At 37.8% G+C, this 21,929-nt stretch overlaps 1 protein-coding gene across 1 annotated transcript; it reads left to right on the top strand.

The window, feature by feature from the left end:
• The first annotated feature begins 317 nt into the window (after positions 1–317).
• LOC110068433 (structural maintenance of chromosomes protein 2-like) lies at positions 318–20,198 on the top strand. The gene is made up of 33 exons (XM_089286382.1): positions 318–557; positions 1,585–1,734; positions 2,430–2,552; positions 3,156–3,194; positions 3,629–3,739; positions 4,251–4,295; positions 4,503–4,595; positions 4,708–4,785; positions 5,339–5,401; positions 5,764–5,817; positions 6,353–6,448; positions 6,787–6,976; positions 7,404–7,458; positions 7,919–8,039; positions 8,385–8,443; positions 9,019–9,078; positions 9,180–9,237; positions 9,655–9,735; positions 10,516–10,662; positions 11,641–11,763; positions 12,009–12,090; positions 12,678–12,813; positions 12,949–13,073; positions 13,831–13,916; positions 14,535–14,642; positions 15,533–15,598; positions 15,728–15,805; positions 16,210–16,275; positions 16,689–16,817; positions 17,642–17,842; positions 18,116–18,241; positions 18,998–19,149; positions 19,578–20,198. Exons 1-33 carry the CDS (start codon positions 390–392, stop codon positions 19,957–19,959), a joined length of 3,651 nt encoding a protein of 1,216 aa, XP_089142508.1. The 5' UTR covers positions 318–389; the 3' UTR covers positions 19,960–20,198.
• The last annotated feature ends 1,731 nt before the right edge of the window (positions 20,199–21,929 follow it).

Here is a 21,929-nt window from a genome sequence, read left to right as displayed (position 1 = left end):
AATACCATCAGCAGAATATTTGCTTAATTTTAAATCGACTTTACCCACCCCTCTCAAAATTTCCAGGATCCCTCCTGATCGAGCTCAGGTTGCTATGGATGTTATGTTGTTTAACTGTCGTTCAGCTTGAGGGCTAACATTTTCTGCACGAGAAACTTTGCGATTAATGTGTACCGTGGTTAAAATAAATGTGGAAAACTGAGAAATTTATTTCTGCGAGAAATTTTATCTTCACTTGGATTTCGTGCGAGTAGGCTGGGCACTAAAAAGAAAAAATCCACTGACAGCAGAGCCTTCTGGGAAGGTTTTGGCGCCAAGAACGAGCGACCAAGCGTCGAACTTCGACAAACCGGTCGATGTTTTTCTGTTAAGATCTTTTCTGTTTGAAAATGTACATCAAACAGGTAGTTATTGATGGCTTCAAGTCATATGCTACACGAACTACTGTTTCTGGGTTTGATCCGCAGTTTAATGCGATCACTGGGTTGAACGGAAGCGGCAAGTCGAACATACTGGACTCGATTTGCTTCTTGCTCGGAATTTCGAACTTATCTCAGGTAAGTAGGTTTGCATTCGGTGCAGTTATTTAGAAAGCTTAGACTATAAGTATTTGAAGAATATGGATTTCTTTGGCTGTTTACTCGTCAATACAATTAGCTGCCCTGTTTTCCATCTCATAGTTTTGTCGATAGATTGTTTGGCAGTTGTGGAATCATGCATCATGTTCTGTTTTTCCAAGCTGCAATTTTGCTACTTCTCTGTTGTCTTTTATTGAGTAACTGGTTTAAAAAGGTTTTCTTAAATTTGGTACAGCAGTAAGTGCGATAACAGTCAAAGTTAATAAAACAGTTATGGTTGAAGTTAACATTCTGATTTAATTTTGAATGTCATCAAACTTTGTTCACCCTCCTACAGCCTACATCTACACAAGCTTATAGGTGATTCTCTGACCCAAGTGTTCGCTAATCTCTGTCGCAAATGGCAGTCAATAACATGCAGTTATAATTCTACTTGTCAGTCAGCACTAAGACTTGCTGTGTGTCCTGCTATTCACATGTGACTGTAAAGTAGGCAAATACCATAAAGTGACCTGTCATGTTTAAAATAAAGTGAACTCGATTTATTACATGTATGTTTTAAAGCTTAATTAAAAACCAGTATATAAAAAACTTACATGTATTTTTGATAAACATTGCTGTAGCTCATTTCAAAATGTTTTTCTGTATAAACCCCCCCTCCTCCAGATATAAGCCCCCTCTGTTTACATGTCTATTCAAAACCTCTTTCGAAGCTGATCATGCATATTTGACAGTGCAGTATTACATTTTTATTAATAATCATGAACACCCTAAAACTGCATGCAGTGTTTGTACATGTATCCCCATGCAAACTCTGATTCACACCCAGGGAATGTCTCTGATACAAGAACCTGTACATTGTATAATATAACTTTGCAGTAGAATAAAGAGGTATAAAGATTGAGATTTATTTTCCCATTCCTGTAGATCATGAAATTCTTTTGAACCTTTCAATAAATTTATCCCCACAAAAGTTGACATTATCTACTTTGTACATACTGTATAGGTTCGAGCAAGTAGTTTACAAGAACTTGTATATAAAGGCGGACAGGCAGGTGTAACAAAAGCCACTGTGACAATTACATTTGATAACACAGACAAGAAGCAAAGTCCTTTAGGATATGAAAGTTTTGATGAAATTACAGTTTCTAGACAGGTAAGGACACACTCAGGTTAAAATATGGGAACAGCAAAATGTTTGCTTTTAAAGTTTTACGTTTACCTATGTGTTTTAGCAAAGTGAATGCAATTTCTACTGCTTCATTTGTTCCCTGAACATCTGAGAGTAAGTCAACTACCATGCAGAATACTGTAACTGCATATACGTTGTAGATGGGAAAATATATAGCCATGCAATGATGTACTACAAAATATAAACAGCTGGTGGATTTGTACTGACATAAATTCTTTCCGTCAAGACTGATACCCAATCGGTAATCAGTCAGTCAGTTGTTGGGTCAGTCAGTCAGCCAGTCAGTCAGTGACAGTTAGTCAATCTGTATGCCAGTCAGTCAATCAATCAATATTTTCTTGCTGCCTAGGCAACTTAGGATAAAGCCAGCAAGATTGCCTTAAGGGAAATCCATTATCCCAACCAGTACTGGATTACATGTAGATCAGATTTCATTTGCATGCTACATGTAGTCAGTCACATGTACCGGGCTTGTCAACCAATTGTTTTTGAATCCTGGTGAATTTTCACTGTGTATAAAAAAAGATTAATGATTAAAGATTAACGATTTCTATCATTTTTGTTAACAACCTCAATCAATAAAAATTAATGAAATAAAAAAAAAACCAAAAAAATTAAAGATCGTGTGGGTCTAACAAAAGTGTATGTCTAAACTCTAGGTTGTGATTGGAGGACGAAACAAGTATCTGATCAATGGATGCAATGCTAACAACACCAGAGTACAAGACTTGTTTCGATCAGTTCAGCTTAATGTTAACAATCCTCACTTTCTTATTATGCAGGTAAGTAAAAGATTCTCTGGTTACTTTTATAAAGGGAAAGCTACACGTATCACTTGATTTCATATTTCAAAGCAACGTTACGTATGTATTTGTCTTATTCTTAATTTTTTTGGGGGTGACAAATTTTTAAGCAAAAACAAATTTCAGCCTCATGTATAGAATAAAAGTTGTTTACATTTTGTCCTGCTGATGAAGAAAAAATTAATTCTTTCCATCCCTGTTTACAAAACACCACATACTGTACATGTAAGAAAGTGTGTGCTAAAAGTACATGTATAGAAACACCATCAGAAGAAGCTGATGCAATGATGGTGCAAGCAAATCTTGAGAATTTACAGTTTGATGCGCAAAATGAAAGCAGTGATTTTTCGTTCCTTTTTTTTCAATGTGTTTCTAAATGAAATGTAATACTTTTTCTCTGAGATAGAAGCAATGGTGAAAATTTTGGAGAACTAAAAAAAGCTGTGGAAATACTCACTCCTGGCACAGTCATGCTCCCACAGTATTTCTTGCTCCCTCAAACTTATACTCATGTTTCTACATTTGTATGACTCAAAAGAAACACACAGTTGTTCAGCTGGACTTTTTGTTTTACAATTTCAGGGCAGAATCACCAAAGTGCTGAACATGAAACCACCAGAAGTAAGTTCACTGTGCTACAAATTCTGTAAGTTAACCCATTGGCAGTGACTAGTGTAGCCTATACATTATGTTTCGAGGGTCATACTCCTCCTGGAATTTGTGGAAATTTTGTACCAGGGCTGTCATTAAGTTCACCTGTGTCCTTGATCTTCACACCCATAGCAAACTTGCTACTTTGTGGGTGAATTGTATCAAGTACATGTACAGGCCAGTTCCCTGTAACACCAAGAGTCCATCAAACATACTCAGCTGTAACAGGTGTTACGAGTTATGCCCCTTATTGACGGCCCTGTGAATCATTTGTACCCTGGAAAACTTCTTGAAAGGGCAATGCTGATTACGTAACATGTTGAAGCTCTTTAGTGTGGCCACTAATCTGTTTGGCCCTGCTTTACTTAACTAGGAATGACATGATGCCATTTAAACTTATATAGATTTTGTCAATGATTGAGGAAGCAGCCGGAACCAGAATGTATGAGAGTAAAAAGCAGTCTGCACAGCGCACCATTGAGAAAAAGGACACCAAACTGCAAGAGATTGAAACTGTAAGTTGAGAAAAATAAATGACTGGATCTGATTCTTATTACTTACAGGTATCTGCATCTGTGGTTGAGTGTCAATCAACACTCGTGATCTACCCTCGATCAACATCTTGATCAACATCCTGATCGATACTTTTTTTGAAATGTGATCAACATTTGATTGACATCTTGATTGACACTCGATCAACAGTCAGTCGATAGTTGGCCGTGTCGACTGACTCATATGCATCGACTGAAAATAAGTTGACTCTGAAGTGACTGTTGACAGTGACATCAATTGATTGTAGATCTAGTGTCAAACAAGGTGTCGATGGAGTGTCAATCGAGTATCGATCGAGGATCAATCAAGGGTATCCATCGACATTTGACGGCAGATGTCTTTAATATGCATGATCTTAAATCTGAACATATATGTTCATGTATCAGAGAAAGGTTATGTGGAATGTCACTTAAAAGTTCTTGAAGTCTTATATGTTGTACAGTCTTGTATTTCTGGTTTTTCTGATTATTTCAGATTCTTACAGAAGAGATAACTCCAACTCTTACTAAACTGAAGGAGGTAAGAACCATCATTGAAGTTTTCTAACATGATTCAGAGCCACTACAATGGAAGGAAAAAATACTTTTAGTAGTACATGTATCTTCAACTTGAGACAATGAATTTACAAAAGTTTAATTTCTGCACTGTGTACCCAGAAAATAATTTTAGAATAATCAAAATCATGGATTTACATTACAGTGTATATTTTTCTTTCTTTTTGTTCAGGAAAGAGCTTCTTATCTTGAATACCAAAAAGTCATGAGAGAAGTGGAGCACCTTTCAAGGCTTTATATAGCTCACCAGTTTGTTATGGCTGAGGTAATCTGGAGCATGCTGTGTTGTTAAGCTCAAGACTACAGATTCATCAGATTCATTTCAATTAATCATAGTATTTGTGTTAGTTAACAGAAGTTCTGATGTGTTGTTTTAGGATGTGCAGAAAAAGTCTGGAGTTGAACTGGAAAATATTAAACTGGAGAATGTAAAACTTCGTGACAAATTAGAGGAGGTAATGTTATGCTTTACAGTTTGAATAAGGTTGTCAAGGACCATAACCCAGAACACCTGCCACAGCCAAGTATGATTGATGAACCCTTCATGTTATGGGTGAACAGGACTATAGTTGGAGCAAATCACTCAAAAGCTAACAATTGTGTTACAGGTGTGAAGAGCAAGACTACAATTGACTCAAAACAGTCCGGATGTCTCTAACATGCCTAATGTACATGTATTTCACCCTCTCTTAATGTAATGGTTAATTGTTATGATTGGTCATTGTGGTTTGTAGTTTTGGAACTTTGTGAGACTAACTGTGGTTAAAAACCTCCTGGGGTCTTTAAGTACCATTATTCAATGAACTGTTAAAATGCTTATGGTTTAGGACCCTTGGGAGATGGTAAAAGGTCAACAGTGGCTGCAGTATCAAGGATTCCCATGGATCTTTCTGATCAAAGATCTCACTAGGAAACATCACTCAACTCTTTCACACAAAAAAGACAGTAAAAATAGCAATGTTACTTCACATGTATTTGATTAACACTTTTTTTTGTTTATTTCGACAGATTGAAGGGAAGGTTACAGAAATCAGTGCAGTCATTTCTGAATTAGAGAAGAAAAGGACTACTGTAAGTTCTTCAGTGCAAAACTCCCTACAGCTGTATGATATAAAGAGACTCTCAAAATTGGCATATTGACTGACTGACTAATTGCAAAGCTTACCCTGCACCTTGAACTACATTTTACCATAAAGTTATTTTTGACAATATCCTACTACTTGTAAATGATGTACCAATATTCCTAAAAATGATACCCCCCAAGCAAGAAACGTATTTTGTTTCTCTCCTGAAACCATCCCTCTCTCCCTGTCTCCTTCCCTTGTTTCTTCCCTCTTTCCCCCTTTGCTCCCCTCTTTCTTCTTTTCTGCTTCCCTTGTTACCAACCAGAGAACGTGTCAATTTAATGTTCTTTTTCTTTATTCCTTCAACAGGAATCAGGATCAACCATGAAAGAACTAGAAAAGAAATTTGATGAGGTTTCAAAGGTAAAAATGTTCAATCACGCATGTACATGTACCTGTAGCTATCACAACTTGACAAATTAGTAAAACAGCTGCCCAGAAGTACATCATAAGCATGTCTGATTTTTGTTAACATCTTCCTGCAATGAGTATCTAGGTGTGCAGATCATACATGTATGAAAATTTTTACTTCAGGGAGCAAAGAAAATCAATTTTTGGGTTATCCCTTCTACTAGCCCGAATTTCACTTTCACTAGCCCCTTCAGCCATGCCCCCACCCCCCTTCCCCCCCCCCCCAAAAAAAGAAAAAATTTCCTCTCTAACAGTACTTCAATCTGTAATTTAAATTTGCTCAGCAAATTTTCCATAGAAACTTCATGTGGGTTGGGCAAGTGTAGGACGGAATAGACTAGCACACCTGCAAATCCTCTGTTTTCAGGCTACCAGACACGACTTTCTTTGCATGTTGATGTCTGTGGCCTGGTCTGCAGCACTGCTCAAAATGAATCCTTTTGTTTCAGCTTACACAAAGTGCATTATATTTTGATTTCCTTGCTAGGTTGATGTCAAAGCCAATTCTGATTTGAAACATGTGAAAGAATCCCTCGCAGCTGAGAAGAAAAAGAAGAAAACTCTTCTGAAAAGCCTAGATGATGTGAGTAACAATATTATTAACTCAACAAAGTGCTGTAACTTTTCAATCAAGCAGTGACATTTCTTGTTGCTGTCGGTTACAACAGTTTCACTCTGTTGGGGATGAGCCAACCATTTAAACTGTAACTAGTTTTGGTTGATTTGGTTCAATGGCGGCTACCCCTAATGGAACACTTTCCAACCTCTTTTAAATGGATTAATTTCTACATGTAACAACCAAAATATTTTTCCCTTAAAATTAAAGAACTTAAATAAAACTCAACTACCAAAAATAATTGATCTCCATAAAAATAAAACCTGGAAACTGTTGATAATGAATATTTTTTAATATTGCTAAAGGATCAATCTCAACTTCAAAACAAAGAGAAAGAACTAAAGAAGTTGAGTGATCTTCTCGTCAAGTTAGAGGAGAAAAGTCAAGCAGACAGTGAAGCAGTTAAAGTGGCACAGGATCATTTTCATGCTGTGTCGGCTGGATTATCCAGTAATGAAGGTGGCGAGGACAAAACTCTTGCAGACCAAATCATGAGTAAGTGAACAACCTTCCTTGATGGGAAGTGTATTTTCTTGCTGGTAGCAAAAGAGCACAGAAAGAGATAGGGTACTATTACACTACCGTGGAGGCTATGTTTTTACAACTTGTCTCAATTTTATTGGACTCAATTGGCAAGAACAATCACCTGGTACAAAACCTCCTAAACTGAACATGTCTTGCAGTGCTTTCATTGCAGCAAGTATTGTTCAAATCGGAATTACGTTATACTTTTTGCAACTTATACTGCAATGAACACCTTACTTGCTATGCTCCGTTTTAGGTGGTTTTGCACTAGGCCTCTTATCTAGGCCTCTTATCTAGGCAACAGTGCCACAAAATTTTGAGAAACGTGCTACTTACTCCTTAGCTTGAACAATTCTCCTCAGCCAAACATCCCTAACAATGTACTTTTGATTCACAGCATGTAAGAATGAAATCAGTTCTGCTGAAACTGAATCCAAACAGGCCCAGATGAAGTGAGTGAGCATTATTTCAATATCAATAATTTTATCAAAACTGTAAGGACTGAAATACAGGTGGACCCTGCTTATTCGCTTTTTCTGAGTTCCCTGTGATTTCAAACTCAAAACCGTTTCTCTTGGATTTGCCCTTCAGTCATTTACAGTACTTTTGGCTATTTCAAACTCCCGCTATTTCGAACTACAGCTGTATTTTTTGTTTCCCTAAGAATTTGAAATAGCAGGGTTTAACTGTATCATTAATATTTATAAATTTATGTATTATAAAAATTTGTAATTCTATTCAGTGGAAAGCTAACAAATAATAAAAATAACTCTTAACTTTAAATACTTCTCTTTACACTATTTCTTAGAAGTAGGTCATTCACATGATTTAGTTTAAATGTTTTTTTTTATTGGGTTATAAGATTAAGTTTTGTTTTTAAATGAGAATTTGTTTTCTTTTATTTTGTTTCAGACTAAAACATGCTCAGTCAGAATTGAAGAAGAAACAGTCTGAACTGAAAAACACAGAAAAAAGTTACAAGAAAGACAAGGATGTTTATGATGCAATTGAAAAGAGTAAATCCAAACTGGAGGTTTGTGTACAGTTTACATTTTATTTTAGCAAACTAGAAAAAACAAGGGGAAAAAGAGATGTTTGTGAGCTTGCTATGTACAAAATTCAATTCAAATGACATCAAATATTCACAGAGAACATGTAGAGTTTTATTTTTTAAGTTAGTTTGGAAGTCTTTGTACATGTATGACCTACTGGTGATTTCCCTGAAACAACTATTAAAACAATAGTTTTGAGAAATTTTGACTAATTTGTGCATGTACATGTAGCTGAGTTATAGGCCACATGAAATTTCTTGCAATTTTATGTGTAAGTAATGTTTGCAATGATTACTGCACCATCTGATGTTGCTTGTTTTTTTTAGGATGAAATGAAGAAGCTTAAATATGAAGAAGGAAAAGAGGAAAAATTAACTGCCAAAAGGTGCGGTGTACAGTACACAAATTATTGGATTATGTGTTTTGAAGGCATCTGTAGTCGAGTGTCGATCAGTACCCTTGATTGACCCTCGTTCGACACTTAATTGATACTTGGTCGACACATACATGTAGTCAACACTCTACCAACATCTCAATCAATACTTGATCTACAGTTTGTTGATAGTCGGGCGAGTGTCGACCAACTCATATGTATTGATTGATACTCATGGCAGGTCTGTGAAAATTAGTTGACTCATGATCTGTCCATCAAGGTGTCAATCGCGTGTTCACCAAGGTGCCGATTGAGTATCGGTCAAGGGTATTGGTCAAAGGTTTCGATCATCACTCAACCACGGATGCCTTTAGTACACATGATCCCACAAGTCTCACATTTGTGATTAAAAGTCCCTTGTACATGCATCTCCAAAACAAACTACTGTAAGTTATGTAATGGAAAAGCCCCTTCATGGGATCTGTATTATGGGCTTACATTTTAGTTTGGAATAACCAGAATGAGTTAAATACCTTGAATACATGGTTACTTGTTTTAATTTTGCTTTAATTTTCTTATTGTCATAGACGGGAGTTGGAAGCTGAAGTTTCGGCTCTGAGGACGAAAGTGGAAACTATTGAAGCAAAGTGTGTTGAAATTTTGTTCTCATTTAATAGTGGAAAGAATTCAATTTGACTATCAGGGAAGCATCCAGTACCATTCTGAGTGCATTTGTTTCCTGTTTCAGATTTCCAAACCTTCAGTTTGAGTACAGAGATCCAGAGGCAGGGTTTAACCGAAGCAAGGTGAGTTTTTGCAGTACACTGATCATCCGATCATGGCATCTGTGGCCGAGTGTTGATCGATACCCTCGATTGATACCCTCGATCTACACCCTTGATCGATACCCTTGATCAGTACCCTTAATCAACACCTAGGATGATACTCAATCAACACTTGATCAACAGTCAGTCAAGAGTCAACTAATTTTTGCAGACATGCCATCGAGTGTTGACCGAGTGCTAATCAAGTGCTGCTCGGGGGTATCGATCGACACTCGCTCGCAGATGCCTTTAGTACACATGATCCCACTGATCTACATAATAAATTGGTGCCAACACCATTATTTTTTGTTATGTACTGTACATGTTTCACAGTGTGAATGAACAGACGTATAAGTTTAGATCTAGTGCTTTGCATGACTGTGTACATGTATTTTATAGGTAAAAGGACTAGTGGTTCAACTGATACATGTCAAAGATGTGTCAACTGCCACTGGCTTGGAAGTGACAGCTGGAGGAAAGGTATGTGTGTTACATGTTTTTTTTTTTATTTCTCTCTGATTTTAGAACTGCTTATATATTTAGTCACTATTAGTCTATTGCTGCAAATAAAAGGAGCTTTCTCTCAGATCCAATGCATGGCTCAACCAAACCTTGAATTCCAGCTTGCCCTTTGGACAAGCAGCTCTCAAATTTTGTTTTCCCTGGGCAAGTCTACTAACTTACATGTAGCTTGCTTTTCTTGATTGAGTTGGCAGATGACTTGACCTTACCCTTGAAAAGTAACTTGCCCATCAGGAAAGTCTACTTTTTTTGGGCCCTGCAATGTGTACAATTTGTATCTCGAATATATTATTAAAAAGTATTGGCCAATTTTTTTTTCAAGATTGTTATTTGTAGTCCATATTAATCTTCATTTCCAGTTTATTGTGCAGTTATTAATATTTTTTTTGGTGTTTTTCTGTTAGAAAGCTAAAATTTTAAGACTTCCTTCAGTTTGAAAACAATAGTTCTTCCATCTGAAAAATGGCCTACCTTATAGTGACATAGCTCCTTTAATGTTTAAACTAACGGAGTTATGTCACCAAATAGTTAAATAGCATTTAGCATTATATACATGCATTATGTGCAGACAGACCAGCAGACAGACAGACAGACAGACAGACAGCAGTGTACATGTAGTTGTAGCCATTTGTGTGCATTGCAGGCCTGTGTTGTCAGGTGGAAATAATTGTTGACTACCTGTTTGTTCAAGTGCTGACAACCACTAAAAATACCTTTTCTCTTGTTGTATATTTTCAGCTCTACAATGTAGTGGTGGACACTGAAGTGACTGGTAAAAAGTTGATAAGCAATGGGAAACTCAAGCGTCGATACACATTCATCCCATTGAATAAAATAGCTTCTAGAACTCTCTCAAATGATGTCGTCAAAAGAGCAGAGGGCTTGGTGAGTTGATAAAGTTCATGATCTGATCATGCTACTGTTGCTTTGTGATTTGTCTTCCTACAACTCATAAAGATTCAAGAGTTCTCAAGTTCAAAATGACAAAGAGATCCCGAAATTCATTTTGTTAAGTATTTTAAACATAAAAATGTGTTCTAGAAAACGTCCATACCAACCTGAAGGAGAGTAATCAGAAATTCTAACAGTAAAGGGGAAGGGGTTGTCAAAAGCCAACATTTTAAAAGAAAAGCATGGAAGAAAAGCCAAGTGGGATTTCTTGAGAGATGGGGAGGAGGGAGGGGGGCAGGGGGTTAAATCCAAAAACACTCTGTGGGGGGGGGGGGGTATGGATATTTCCTGGAGCAACTTGATACTGCTCGATAGTTTTCACTTGATTGTTTACATGCATGTGTTAGGGTTTTGTCCACAGACTCAAAAGTTAGAACCACCTTGTACAGCATAATAAACAAATGGAATTGTCACAAACTTGGGTTTCACCCCAGACTTACAATCTAATGTGTACTGAACCACCTTGAGCAGAACCACATGAAAGTACAGCATAATGAAAGTAATGCACAATAGCTTTCATTTGAATAGTCACACACTAGGGTTTCATGCACAGACTTAAAAGTTTAAACCACCTTGTACAGCATAATAAACAGTACCACATGAAAGTACTGCTCAATAGCTTTCATTTGAATGGTCACACACTAGGGTTTCATCTACAGACTTACATGTACAACTGGTTGCTCTCGCAGGGTAAACTTCACCGCATCGCAAGAAATTGATCGTTTTCTCGCAAGCTAACTGCTTGTAATTTATTCCAAAGTATATGCTTCACTGGTTCTTGCGAGATGAGACTCACATCTCGCGAGAAACGAGATGAGAAGTGGTAACTTACTTTTGAGCGGTACTGTAGACATTAGCATGTTCATTTGGGGTTCTTTCTTGTGTTATAATAAGCTTTGTTTATCTTGTTAGGTTGGTAAGGATAATGTCAGTCTTGCCCTGTCCCTTGTTGGTTATGATGAAGAAGTCAAAGCAGCCATGGCTTATGTGTTTGGAACTACCTTTGTGTGTGATGGAATGGACAATGCCAAAAAGGTAAAGAAAAGAAAACCTTTTTTGTGGAAAAACAAAACAAAAGAAAACAAAACAAAACAAAAACAAAAACAAAAACAAAATTACAATGCCAAAAAGTTAAGAAAAAGGAACCTTTTGGTGAAGGGACAAAAACACTTCAAGAGAATTAAAAGAAAGGAAACAAACCTGACAATTCAAAAAGTAAAAATTAAAATAGATAGCTGTACGTGTTTCAACTCTATAATATTAATGTGACTTTATTGCAGGTCACGTATGACCCTAAAGTGCAGGCTAGGACAGTAACGTTAGGTGGAGACTTGTTTGATCCTCAGGGAACAGCTACAGGAGGTATGTGATAACACAGAGAATATAAAGAAAATAAAATAATAAGCATTTTGACGTAAACTACCTGTCGTTTTAGAAATAGAGGTCAAAGGTAATTGCTGACTTCACAATATTAGTGTTAAAATGTCAAAAAAGAGATTTGACGTTGTTCAAAATGTTTTGAGCAAAATTCGCCATCTGTATGAAATTCACTTATCACACTCATGTTTGGTTCTAAAATAATTGTCTACTGGTAAACTGAGGGCATCACCATTGTAATGCAGTAAGGGAGTCTGTTCAGCTGTAGTGTACTGTGTGGTTCTTGTGTACTGGTACACAAAGACAGAACCAGCTTCTTTTGTTTTGTATTTTTTGTACACACGATTTGCTTCCATGTAGTTCAGCAAACTCAAAGGTGAACAAACGAAGTAAACGTGGCTGATTGAAAACCAAACCTAATTGAGTATGAAGTCAGATAATTTTGTAAAAGTTTAAACTTTCATTTGCTTGCAATTGCCTGGAAATGTTTCCCGTTGGCAGGGGTATTTCATACAACAACAACAAGACATGGCAAGTTTGACTCAACCCGTTTGTTTGTCTTTTGACATTAGGTGCTCGGTCATCCCATTCTTCGATACTGGTCAAACTACAAGAATTAAACGAAGCACAAGCCACACTGGAAGAAAAGAGCATAGAGTTACAAAGCGTTATCAAGGAGCTGGATGCTTGTAAGAAAGTGGCAGAGAAGTACGTGCATTGTCTGTACAGTCAGTGTAAACTAAGACAAGTTATTTGTATGCATGGTATAATGGTAAACTTTGCTGTTGGAAGAAATTGTCTGGTGACTGTTGAAAAAAATATTGGATATTTTTTCGTCTCCAGATTCCGTCAAATAAAACAGCAGTATGATCTTAAAGTTCATGAAGCAGAGCTTGTCCAGGCCCGTCTGAAGCAAAGCACTCACCATCATCAGCTAGAAGAAGTTGAAGCTTTGCAGAAAACAGTTGGTAAGTTATCTGCACAGTTTTGGGAAGAGCGAATTATCGCTTGAAAATTCGTAGCGAATTTTCGGGAAGAGAGAATTATCGTTTGAAAATTCGCGCGAATAGGCATCACGAAATTGCGGCGAAAAACCAGTGAAATATCGTTTCATACGAAATTGCCACGAAAAGCCAGGAATTTCGTCGAAATTCGCTTGCATTACTTTTGCACAGTGCTGTAGTCTTCATTTGAAATTACACTGTACAGTTGTTATTGCTAATGCATTTGAAATACAGAGGATTCCCTATCTTTCAAACTTCCTGATTACTCGAAGTACATGTAAATTGTTCCTCTCCTGACAAAAAGGTCCATTTTCGTTCCTCTACGTGTAGGAAGTTCGAAAAATTGGGGTACTTTGGTTAATTACTGCAACTGAGGCCGCGTCCTCACTACGCCGGAGAAATTTGAAAACGCAACAACCACCGGTCATTTTGGATTTGTGTTTGAGGAAAACTCGGGCAGGGAAATCACGTGATTATCGTGATGTAATCGTTTTCAAACAGCTCTGTTTTCGAAATGCTCTATGGCCGCACTAAAACGCAAAGCCGGCGTTTTCAAATTCCTCTGGTGTGAAGAGCGTTTTCGAAAAGTTCCGTTTTCGTGCCGGATTAGTGTGGACGGTAGGCCTAACCGTAGAAATAAAGCGGCGTTTTCAAATTCCTCCGGCGTAGTGTGGACAGGGCCTTGCTGATGTACTCTCTGCATGTTATTTTTTCTCTTTAGACGAACAACAAGAATTTATTTCTAAGGCCAAAGACACTATAGCAGCTGCAACCGAGAAATGCAAAGATGTTGAAAACAAAATGAAGGTTTGATCACGTTTATTTGGGTCAATATTCAAAGAATGCGTAAACTTTACGTTAAACAAAGTCACAAATGGAATAATATTTCTTACAAAAGTGTTAACATTCTTTTTCTGTTAAAACTCCTCATGCACAAATTTGAGTTAAACAAGGTCACCGATGCAATGATATTTTTGTTAATCGTGGATAGAGGTCGTACAGGGGTATTTTTGTGTTTTTATCATCTTTCCGTGAAACGTAAAGTTAAGAAGTTATTCTTTGTGATCCGTGACCTGAAAAGTCACTATTCTACGTGATTTTGAGACGCAAGTACTCTGGAAGATTTAATAAGATTTAGTTATGCGATTTGCAATATGGAGCCTTTAGTCTTTCGTGATTTTGCTTTCTTCAAACACTCTTTCTAGCGTAAGAGCAGGTTATTAAAAAGAGTACCTTACTTGCTTATTTTCGTGATTCGGGAATATGAAAGTTTGATATCGTGATCCGTGATTCGCTACTTTTCTGTTTGGGAACCGTACCAGACCCTCTGGATAGTGCCTCAGAAAAAAAAAATACGCCAAAGAAAAAAACTGAGAAAAACTCCAGAGAACACTCTAAAAAGCCTACTTTCTTGATTAATTGCAGGAAGCAAAATCTCATCGTGAGAAGGAGCTGAAGACAGCCGAGGAAGAAGTCAAGAAAAGTAAGAAGAAAGCTGAAGAGTCAACAAAAAACATGAAAGCGAAACAACAGGTATTCAGCTTTGCATTTATAACAGAGATTTTCATTACTGTGGAGATGGTTAGGGAAGCTAGGTTTAATGCGAAACGCTGGGTTACACTAGCGACGGAGAGCGTAGACTGTGTCACAACCGCCCCCTCAAAGAAAAATCGGAGAGACGCGGCTCTCTCCGATTTTCTTTTTTCGGAGAGGGCGGCCGTGACACAGGTTACGGAGAGAGACGACTCAGAGTAATACAATCTAGTGAAAGTCAAACCGACCGAGATTCCGAAGAAGAATACCGATTCCGCTTATGACTCTGTCACTTATCATCTTGTGAAAGCTAGCTTGTCGGAGTCGGGAGTAGAAGGCGAAGAATAAGCCAATCACGATTCCTGAGAACTAGCATTGTGATTGGTTGGTTCTTCCGCTTCTGTTTCCGACTCCGACAAACTAGTTTTCATTGGATCATAAGTAACGGAGTCGTTAGTGGTATCGGAAGAAAATTGGAACGTTCTAATTCTTCCGACTCCGATTTCCGTTAAGCTTATGACTCCGCTTAGGACACCGATTTGCATAAGTCGTAAGCGCTCGTACGTTTTCGACACCGAGCCCGCCTACGCCTCCGACTCCGTCGCTAGTGGAAACCAGCCTTTAGTCAAATCACTATAGTTGGAAAGTCTTGTGAGCGACCATCTCTCGTTAGTGACCGGGACCACTTTTAGAACTAAAAGTTTGAAATTTTCCGGCTTTTGTTTTTAACCCCCCGTAAGCGACCACTTGACAAACAATAGAGCGGAAATTAGAAAATAAAGTGTTGTAATATTATCGCATTCCTGGGTAGCGACTTGCATTTTGGGTGGTCACTTACGAGAGGCTCGACTGCACTTAATTTTTTTTGTTTTGTTTTCTGGTGTTAACAGGAAGTGGAGGAGATGAAGTTAGAAATGGAAGAACTGAAGAATGAAGTCTCTAATGTAGACCAACAAGTAAGAAAACTAGTCCGGCGGAACTCCGATCTCAAAAGGACGGAGATGCTCGTCGGAAATTTTGAAAAGAACTACTGCTTTAGTTATGATTGAGTATTATTTAGAGTTTTGCGTTTATTTTTGTCTCAGTTGAAAGCAATGGATGACGCTATCACTAAGGCGGAAGAGCAAGTGGAAAAATTCACAGAGATGGCTAAGGAAACCAAGGTACTGCTTTATGATTTAAAAAATAATTATTTTGTTGTATCACTCGTACCTTTATTGGTGTACTGTTCTTAGTAGTTAGAGTAATTTTAAAAGTATTGTGGGTGCCGGTGTGGTGTGCGTTTTCTCAACCAATCAGAGCTTACATGCTGTTTCATCAGCCAATCAGGAGCAACTGCAACTTGGCGCCCTTGCGCTTTCCCGCGCTTGGCAGGAGTTGCACGATATCCCGCGCTTGCGTTGGTTACATCGGTTTGCTTCAAGTTCTTATTGGCTCATTATGATGTTTACGTTTTTTTTGATTGGCTAGACGTGAATACTTAGGTTTTGATAGTGGTTCAGTTCTGCAACAGCTTTTAGAAATGTACTCTTTGTTAACGATACGTTTTATCCTCTTTCCACTCTAGAAAGCGGTCCATGAGGCAGCTGACGAATTGAATAAACAGAAAGAAGCTCTGAAGGCATGCAACGAGGTATGTATGGTCCTTACATCTTAATAATAAACACCTAATCAAATAATGACTGACCACAAGGGAAACAGTGAGTTTTGTTTTGTTGGGAAACAAAACTAACTGTGTCCCGTTGGGCCGGTCATTGAGTGTTTTATTATATCTCCCAACTCAAACAAAGAAAAAAAAATCGGAAAAATTATTTGCTTCACGCCGGCTGGTACAACAAATTTCAACCTGTTCTCGTGTGAGTAGAAAGTTCAAGTTGTTTCCTTGGGGAGTTAGTGAGTTTTGACTGACTGAAGAAGTTTTCCAAGGTAGCATTCTTTTTTCGATTCTTGTGGCAACCTCCTGGTAGTGCCAAAAAACTGTGAGCTCCGAGTCAGATCACAAGATGACAAAGCCACGACTCAATTATTGTACTGTAACTGTTACAGGCCATCAGCGAAAAAGTCGGCGAGCAAAGAGACTTACAGAAACAAGGTCAGGATATTCAGCTGGAGTTGAAGGAAATGGAGCACAAAGTGAGCAAGTTTCAACGAGACAGTAAAGAGGCTGCTACCAAGGTATGATTTCTTTCTATCGCAAATTTTCGCGGAGTCCTCTGCTTATAAACTGGCAGTGAAAGGAATGAAATCTCTACATAAAGGTTTCAAAATTTTAGAGAAACAATACTAAAATACTACAAACCCAAAAAGCAGAACTGATGGATAAAATAGAACAAGATAAATTTGGATTGCGTTGAGCTAAGCTTGATCGTAGTGACGGCAGCTCCCAGTGATTTCAGTGTGAATTTCCAAGTTTGCCGTTCTTAATCCGCGTCAATCTTCTTCAGTCTTAACCATCCTTGTATCATTTTGCTTTATTACTGCTTCTTTGATACTTTTCTATCTCGGCAAACTATCATGTTTAATAAGTCTCTCTTCAGTTTGACCGAAGTTTGACGTAGCGGCAAAATAACAATGTGTTGTAATACTGCTTGTCAAACACTTGTAACGAAACGACTAGGAGCTTACCTGCGTTGTATGAAGGTTGTTTTTCCAAATCTTGCGGTTTCTATGTTGATAATAATTCAGTTAAAAATAATTCAGTCTATTTACAAGGCTAAAAAAGTTAACTAAAAAAACCGAACGTTTTCTTTAGGGTAAGTGAAAATAACCTAAAAGACAGAAGACCTAGCGTCGAAAACGTTCGGTTTTTTACTTTTAACTTATTTAGCCTTGTAAATAGAAATTATTTTTAAAATCAAAGCGAATATTATGGACAATTCAGTTAAACTTATATGAGTTTTCGTTTTGTTGTACATTAAGACTGATTTGGGAAGATATTTTGCCATGACGCTTGGTCCAGCTTTTAATTCACTGATTCTGTATTCCTTCGTTACATGTAGGTCGAACAAATGCTAGAAAAGTACGACTGGATTTCCAACGAGAAGCAGTTTTTTGGTCAGCCTAACACGGCATACGATTTTGCTGCTAATGACATGAAAGAGGTCGCCAGACGGCTCAGCAAGCTGCAAGAAACGAAGGAGAAACTTGGCAAGAACGTGAACATGAGAGCTATGAACATGCTGGGAAAAGCCGAGGAGAAGGTGAAGTAACAATGACAAGTTATTGGTGATCGTTCGATTGAGAAGATATATCAAACACGAAAGACCGTGTTTGACCATGGTCAAACAGGATCTTTCGTTTTGAGTTATGTTTATGTTTAAGGACACATTTAATTAGCCCTCATTTCTCGCACAGGTCGTCATCGTTATGGCTATTAAATCATTACAACGCTTCCATACTGACGAAAACATCCCGAAACAAACTTCAGTTTTATTTTTATTGATTTATTTATTTACTTGTTTATTTTAATACAGTACAATGATTTAATGAAAAAGAAACGAATTGTCCTGAATGACAAAGATAAGATTGCATCGGTCATCAAAGAACTTGACGAAAAGAAAAATGAAGCATTGAGGAACGCTTGGAAGAAAGTTAACAAGGTAAGCGGCCTGTTTCAACTTACTAAATTCAGTACAATGCATGTTCTTTACTCTTCATTGCAACAATTGGAATAGTCACACCACGCTATTTTACTGAGGTGATTCTGGTACAAGAAAAAGGAGTTAAAACTATAGGAAAACTTTTAATTTGGAAGGTACCTCCAAATAGAGCGGCTTTCATTTGAATTTGGAAAAGTAATTGGTTTTGCATCAACTACGCCACACGATTGGCTTAAAAACTCGCGCCATTTTTTCGTCCAATCAGAAGTAAAACCAGAAACAGTCGTTACTCACGCACATACATTTTCCCGCCCTTTACGCCAGCTACATGTGATTACTTCGAGTTTTGATTCGTTCCCTGTATTGTATGTGTTCTTTGTGACTGGCCAGAGTGATTGCTTTGGTTTTGTTTTTATGACACTCAGTTGAAAACCGCTCTAACGGATGGTTACAAATATGTGCAATACCTGTAAACTAACTTGTGTGCTGCCGCAGCTCTAGACTCTTTGTCTGGGCTGTCTAAACCCACCCTTTAGCTAAGCGCATCTAATTTTATTCATCTTATCCAAAAATGTTAATAAAAGATAGCAGTGAAGTTCAATGCAGTTCGAATAAAACCGTGCTCTATCATCGTTTTTGTTCGGTAGACCATTTTTGCCTTTGTTCAATTTAGTTCTTGGAAAGAGCTTAGGTCCATGTGTTCAGTTTTAAGTGTTATCCTTTTTCTTTGTCTCTTTTCTGTTTTCATTGCTGTAGGACTTTGGTTCGATCTTTTCTACTCTCCTCCCTGGGACCACAGCCAAGCTGGCGCCTCCTGAAGGACAAACGGAACTCGACGGCCTGGAAGTGAAAGTTGCTTTCGGCAATGTATGGAAAGAGAGTCTAAGCGAACTTAGTGGTGGTCAAAGGTTCGTCAGTGGTCGTAATTTCTAGGTCCTTAGATGAAACCCTAGTGTGTGACCATTCACCCTAGTGTGTGACCATTCAAATGAAAGCTATTGGGCACTTATTTCATGTGGTACTATTTGTTATACTGTGCGAGGTCTTTCTACCTTTCAAGTCTGTGGATAAAACCCTAGTGTGTGACCATTCAAATGAAAGATATCGAGCAGTACTTTTATGTGGTACTGCTTATTATGCTGTACAAGGTGGATCAAACTTCTAAGTCTGGATGGAAAACTAGTCTGTGACCATCAAATGAAAGCTATTAAGCAGTACTTCCATGTTGTACTGTTATGTTTTTCTGTGGGTAAAACCGTAGTGTGTGACCTATTAAGCTATAGTTTCACGCTGTGTGGTTATATTATTCATTTTTTCACTCTTTTCCTCTTGTCAGGTCTCTGGTCGCTTTGTCCCTCATCCTTTCTATGCTGCTGTTTAAACCAGCTCCACTGTATATCCTCGATGAAGTAGACGCCGCTCTGGATCTGTCTCACACCCAAAACATCGGCCAAATGCTCAGAGCCCATTTCAAACACTCCCAGTTCATTGTAGTGTCTCTAAAAGACGGCATGTTTAACAATGCCAACGTGCTCTTCAAAACCAAATTTGTCGACGGAGTCTCCACCGTCACGCGATATGCTCAGTCCCAGCCCACTCGAGACGGAGATGGAGGCGGGGCAATTGGGCGGGGCGGGAAAAGCACTGTAAAGAAAAACCCCAACAAGAGATTGAGGGCTGACGCCCCCTACCAGCCTCTCACGCCATCGCAAGGTTAAAAAGGGTTGGGCTCTAAAAAGTAGTCATCATGGTATCATGTTCCCAGAGAACGCGTTATCACTTTATCTTATCGTGTACAATATTAAACTCCCAAGGTACAAGGTTATTATAGAAAATCCATACTAGAACAAAATCACGAGGATTCCAATACCTCGTACTCATGTATATATTCAGCAATTGTTGTTCCCCGATGTTTTTGTGTTCCTGTACAATTAAAACCATCTTTGTTCTATCGCAACGCTTTCAAGGTGTTGTAATGTGTCTAAGTACTGTTGAACAATCGAGCCCTTTGCGCTAGTATATGAACACCGAAAATCACTATGTTTGCTCATCTTTAAGAGTATCACAGAAATTAAAAACAGTTAAGAGTTTATATGGTATTGGGAGACGCTGTTTCAAAATTAGCGACGTTTGTCGGCGATTTTGAACCGTGTTTTAAGGCCCAATAGTTGGTCTCTATTCACCCTAAAAGCCTCAAATCTGGTCAAACGTGATCTTTCATGTGGTAGCGTCCGTTTATCGTTTGGTTAAAATTCGAAACTCACCCCAGTTCCCTGCGCAACTGCGATATGGTCAATAATGCACGTCGGCATGTAAGGGTAGATAAAAATCTGTTTTGGTTTTCATTATTGTTTATTGTTTACAAACAAACATCAAAGCAATGGTACTCAATATTGTTACCTACGCCACTCTAATTGCGAATGCTGACTCAACATACATTTACTTGCAGTTCAAGTGATAAAGCTACCACTTACATACCTATTCACGTTAATATATAGATTTAGCCAAGCCTAAAAGCGGAGCGCCTCAGCTATTTTTTGGGATGTTCTTAATCAAAATAATCCAACATATATGTGAGGTAAATTTCGGACGATTTTGTAGTTTCTTATTTTTTTCCCCTACCTTCTTCAGAAAGACAAGACATTGTTATTTATCATTATGTCCTTTCTAAGTTAACATAGGGACTCCCACACAAATGAAGTTTGCTCATCTTTTGTTGTGGGGTATGATTGAAATGCTGTCGTTACAATATACTCAGTTCCTAGATCTCGCAAAAATACCAAAATAATACACGTGAAAAGTTTGAAAGATCTGTTTTCTAACTTGATTCCCGAAGATGCAGTTAACAATCTTCACTTTTATATAGTCTCCTGCTGAAAGAGGTTGCACCATGTCAAAGTACATGTATGAGCAAACTCAATCTGGCAAAAACGGTTAAGATAATATTTTGCGTCTGAACATAAATACCTGCGTACGCTTCCAATGATAATTTTATAATTCAGTTTCAATTTGTTCTTTTTTTCCATTGAGATTGTGGACTACAGGAACTGTTACTGGGTGCCATTAATTATTAATTTTGCTATTATTAAATGGTACCAAAAATTAACGAGTAAGCTATAAGTAAGTTATATTATGTGCATGTATTTTGCCTACACTACACAAATGGGCTAAGAGGTTATGAGGCATAGATGCATTTGCCAGCCGGGCCCAAGATATGTTTTAATTGACACATCAATAACTAAAGATAACTTACAGCGAAATGGATAAACAATACATCAATATCCTACATGCACCAACGCTGGAGATGTAAACCCCCAAATCATCTCATTAGGAAAAACAGGGACCATGTACGTAATCCTGGCCAAATGCAGAGGTGCTACCTTTGTGTTTATAAGGTTATCATATAAACAACAGATTAAAATATAAATTAAATAATTAATTTTTTACGCAACACTAGGGCGCAAATTAACCTTATTGAAAGCTGTCAGTGGCAAGGCTGTCCGTATAATGTCACAAAATTCCCAATTTAAATAAACCATGGTAAATTCTCTCTGAGAAATACTGCTTAATTTTAAGCGGTACTATGATCAAATTTTTAACCCCTTGAATTTTTTAGTTAATCACAGAACTCCACGAGAGATTAAAATGCCGTTTATCTTTTTGTCTGCATTGCTTCCGAAGATATTTA

Source organism: Orbicella faveolata, unplaced genomic scaffold (genome assembly GCF_042242905.1).
Source record: "Orbicella faveolata isolate gen_17 unplaced genomic scaffold, um_ofav_v1 contig_14, whole genome shotgun sequence".
Taxonomy (NCBI): domain Eukaryota; kingdom Metazoa; phylum Cnidaria; class Anthozoa; order Scleractinia; family Merulinidae; genus Orbicella; species Orbicella faveolata.
This window is presented reverse-complemented; position numbering and strand designations above follow the sequence as displayed.